The sequence below is a fragment of the Triticum aestivum genome, chromosome 5D, assembly GCF_018294505.1.
Source record: "Triticum aestivum cultivar Chinese Spring chromosome 5D, IWGSC CS RefSeq v2.1, whole genome shotgun sequence".
NCBI lineage: Eukaryota > Viridiplantae > Streptophyta > Magnoliopsida > Poales > Poaceae > Triticum > Triticum aestivum.
The window spans coordinates 445,115,972-445,120,632 of record NC_057808.1 but is presented as its reverse complement, the minus strand read 5'-3'; the positions used below and the strand labels follow the sequence as shown (position 1 = coordinate 445,120,632).

Below are 4,661 nucleotides of genomic sequence, written 5' to 3'. Positions count from 1 at the left end.
TGCGTACGGGTGGCATCCATCCACTAAAATACTGTCAAAGCAAACCATGTCTGTAAGAAGGTAAAATACTAAGGAACCTGCTCTCATAATTCATAGTACATAAACCGCCAGCAAAGAGGTTGTTCCGAAAGTACAGTGTGCTGCTTACTTTGGTCTGGAGTAACACCACAGCTCAATCTCTGGTGCAGGCTATGCATTACTCCACTCACACGATTCAAATTAGGGTCATCAGTACATTATTGTCATACAGTATGTGATTTGCTTGTAAACATCCAAGTCCTCTACGTCAACTCTGACTGCGGTCAGGTATCGATCAGCACTTTATGTGATTCGCATGTCAGCATCTATTAGCTAGGCAATCTGACTACGGGTCAATCAACAAATAAACCAGGGTATCAACGGTACACTCTTCCTGTCCGATTTTTCTTTTGCTTGCATTTGGCCTTTTGTCTTACGCAGGCAAACACTAGAAATGATTTACTACTACTATATATAGTCGTATTACAGAATGCTAATAGATGGCTGGGTGGCTGCATGTACAGTATCCAACTTACGGTCGTGGCCATACTGAATTAACTAGTTAAATCAGGTTAGCCAGCAGATAATGTATGTGATTTGCACGTAAACATCTACAGTACTAGTTTTTATATTCAAACTCTAACTCGGTAGTAAGCATTGGATGCCATTACTAACACTACACTGTTCCTGTCGAATATTTACTCGACTCACACAATTCATGAATTCAATTTGGAGCATAAATGTATGAATGAATGTTTCTCTGCACAAATATAGCAAGAAAGAGAATTATGACACTGTCTGCAAAGGCAGTAAAAATAAGCAGTTCGATCCAAACAATATCATTCTTAAATTAGTTCTGAATTCCTCACATTTTTGTAGTGGGCAAATTATATGTCAAACTGAAAGCTAGTGGGTTATTATAAGACTGAAATGAATTAGCTGCAGCGTCAGATATTCTTGCACTTTGATATAGTATCTAAGTTTATCAAAATCTAAGGAAAATTCAGCTACTAGCAAAACAACAATAGTAACATAGTAAACCATGAAATTTATGCAAGCAGTGGCCTGCACAGGCAGTGTGCTGAAAACTAGTGCCATCCAACATGTTGAAATGGAATTTAATTATTACGGGAGTTGTAAACATAGATGCATAGTATGCCATCAGATGGTAAGGTGAGCTACATTCTAAAGTTTCAATGCTAGAGGAAGGAAAACAAAGGCATCACAGGGTTTAAGTTACAAAATCCATACCGGGGATCAGTGCCAGATAATGATATATGAACCCATCCTACTGGCTTCAAAAGGTCCACCATTTTAATTTCCTGGAAGCATGGTAAATATAGTGGCCCATTATTTCAGATCAAAGACAATATTATCACTGTAAATTTGAATTTTCAAGGATGGGTTCAGTGTTCACTGGACAAGCAGGCGCAATGCAGAGGAATTGCAGGAAAGAGACCAAGTTTCCCAATCAATATTTCAATAAGGTAATCCTATGATACGTCACAATATGATGTTGACAATAAGGTAGTGTAATCCATAACTATAACAATGAGAACATGCAGCAGCCCCCAGGTCTAGAAACCCGAATGCACAGACCAGGCCACCAGTTTGGTACAAGATGAAGACCAGGGGTAGAAATCAGAACTGAAAGGGCCAGACATCAAATGCCATCCTCAAGCAACAACATTTGCTAAGTCCTCTGACCATCGAGCACAGATCAGAAGCCCCTGAACATTGTTGAAACGACGATGTATCGCGGTGGAGGGAGTTACCACCTTGAGATTGTGGAAGCCGTCGCCGGCCCGGATGGAGATCTTGCTGGGCGTGTAGCTCTCGTCCAGCTTGAAATCCACGTACAGCACAACAAGCTGAAGCCCCCAATCCAGCAACAGATTAATTCAGAAGAGAAAAAGGATCAAACGCCATTTAGACAAAAATGTAACGGAAGCAGCAGCTACTCATGGTGCTCACCTGCAGCTGCACCTTCTTCTGGAACTGGATGTTGACCAGGTGCGGCTGCGCGCCGTCCGACCTGACAAAAATAAAATCCACCACCGACGGCGGCTCGGCTCAGCCCGTGATTCCGCGAGACAGAAAGAGGAGAGATTTTGACGGGGGGAGACGACGAGGACGGGTAGGGCGCTGGCTGCCAGTAGGTGTCGAGGCTGTCGTCGCGGAGGGAGGCGACGCCGTTGCGGGGCTTGCAGGAGCTGACGCTCCAGGCCTCTCGATGTGGTGTGAGTGGTTGGGAGTAGGAGGGTATCATCTTCTCGATGCGGATGTTGCCTTCGGAGTTGGCGAAGAGCACGGCGAGTATCATCTTCCTTCTCCCTCCTCTCCGGCCGATCTACTTACCACCTCGGCGCGCGATCCCCTCCGATCTCTCTCTCTCTCTCTCTCTCTGCCGCGTGCGCGTGCGCGTGGGGTGTGGTGTGAGGGAGGGGGAAGGGGGCTCGCCGTGGTCTGGAGGGAGAGGAAGAGGCGGGCGGCCGGGGCTTCCCGATCTAGATCGAAGTGGAGGGAGGTGGGTGGGTGTGTCACGAGGAAGGGGAGGGGAGAGAACGTGACTAAAGGGAGGGGATAAGGGGTGATAGCAATGGCGCACTGGTAGGGGTGCGCCATACGTATAGATAGCAATGGCACATCTTTTACCGGTGCGCCATTACTAGTTAAAACTAGTAATGGCGCACGGTGGAAAAGTGCGCCATTAGTAGTTTTGCAAAAAAAGGAATAAAAAATATAATAGAAAAAACAACATTAGTGGCGCACTTTCCAGCAGGTGCGCCATTGCTAGTTACAACTAGTAATGGCGCACTGTGTCTGGATGCGCCATTAGTATGTTTGGACAGGCGCACTAGTTAAAAAAAAAATTGATACTAATGGCGCACCCTGGGCCAGGTGCGCCATTAGTAGTTTCAACTCTAATGGCGTATCAGAAGGTGGTGCGCCATTAGTGTCAATCCCATCTATAGCCCTTTTTCTAGTAGTGTTATGTTTTTTATGAGCAATAGAGTTTTATTCGGACAAAAGCATTCCTAGGACAACCAGCCAATAACTTAGTCACTAGGAATCTGAGAGTTTCATCAAGTCTGTTGAACGTGACATATCTTGTATTACTATTCCTATCTTCTCTAGCCTTGTATAGCTGACTTCTAGAAATATGGTAGGATTAATTTTCTTGTCACGCAAGACATCCTGTGTATATATTGTAACCTACTCCATGGAATACAATAAGTTGCATCCTATACCTTTCTACATGGTATCAGTTTACCCTACGATCCTCATTGCTTCCGCCCTGCGTCGCCGCCGCCGCCGCATCTCCCTGTAGCCGCCGCCGCCGCGCCATCTCAACCCTAGGCCACAGCGCGTCTCCCGCAGCCGCCGCCACCACAACTCACCCAACCCGCCGCCGCCGCTTCTCTCCCATAGCAGCCGCCGCACCCCTCCCAAAACCCTAAACCTGTTGCTGCCTCTCCTCGCAGCCGCCACCCTCCCTTCCCCTCCCAAACCCTACACCCGCCGCTGCCTCTCCTCGCAGCCGCCACCCTCCCTTCCCCTCCCACGCAGCCGCTGCCTTCCGCCGCTGCCATCTTCTCCCTCCACCACCTTCCAAAACCCTAACCGCACCACCCTCCTCCTCCACCATGTCTCGCTCCAAGGCCGACCCCTCTGACTCCGGCTCCTTTGCCAGTGCCATGTTCACCTCAGATCGTCTCAACGAGCTCCACATCAACGATCATGTGCCCGTCATCCTCGACCTCGACTCGCCGTCCTAGAACGCATGGCGCATCTACTTCGCGCTTTTGTTCCGCTCCTACCGTCTCATCGAGCACGTTGATGGGAGCGTCGACTTTCGCGACATGAAGGACGACGACGAGTGGCTTGCCGTGGACGCCTGCATCGTCAAGTGGCTCTTCCTCACCATCTCTCCAGGCCTCTTCAACATGGTGAACTCCCGTGACCACTCGGCGTATGCCATGTGGACACGGCTGTGCGATCTCTTCCTCGACAATCAGCTCCAACGCCGTGTCTTCCTCCAAGGTGAATTCTTCACTATGCAGCAAAACGATCTTTCGATCGATGAGTACTGCATGCGGCGAAGGTTCTCGCCGACGAGCTGTGCGAAGTCGGCATGAACATCGACGACTCCGTCCTCCTCACCAACCTCCTTCGGGGCCTCCACCCCGACCTCGGCCAGTCCGCCGCCAACCTCTCCCTCGTCACGCCGACATACGTGAAGGCCGTCACGTACCTTCGTATGGAGGAGAAGCGCCTCCGCCACTCCGCCCAGCAGGCCACCCACGCCGCTCTTCACGTTGGCGTCGCCGCTGGCCACGGTGCTTCCCCAACTCAGCCGGGGCCGCGCGCGTCTGCTCCTGCCCCGCCACCCGCGCCCGCGCCCTCCGGCGGCCACAAGCAGAAGGGTCGCGGGGGCCGGGGCCGCAACTCCAACATGACGTTGCGCCCTCCCGCACCTACCGCGGCTGCTCCTCCTCCGCCTTGGCTCTCGGGGTATAACCCAAGGACGGGTGTCGTGCATGCCTACTCTATGCCCGTTCCCCGCCCACCGGCTCCTGGTATTCTCGGACCACGGCTGACTCCTCCTCAAGCGCTGCTGACCGAGCCGGTTCCCGCCGCGT

General features: G+C 50.8%; 1 protein-coding gene across 1 annotated transcript; it reads right to left on the bottom strand.

The window, feature by feature from the left end:
- Window positions 1-501: 501 nt before the first annotated feature.
- On the bottom strand, window positions 502-2,341 carry LOC123120874 (anaphase-promoting complex subunit 10-like). The gene is made up of 6 exons (XM_044540852.1): window positions 2,169-2,341; window positions 1,993-2,053; window positions 1,797-1,889; window positions 1,270-1,340; window positions 721-778; window positions 502-567 (listed from the first exon to the last, which is right to left on the bottom strand). The coding sequence occupies exons 1-6, from the start codon at window positions 2,339-2,341 to the stop codon at window positions 502-504; spliced, it is 522 nt and encodes a 173-aa protein (XP_044396787.1).
- Between the last annotated feature and the right edge of the window lie 2,320 nt (window positions 2,342-4,661).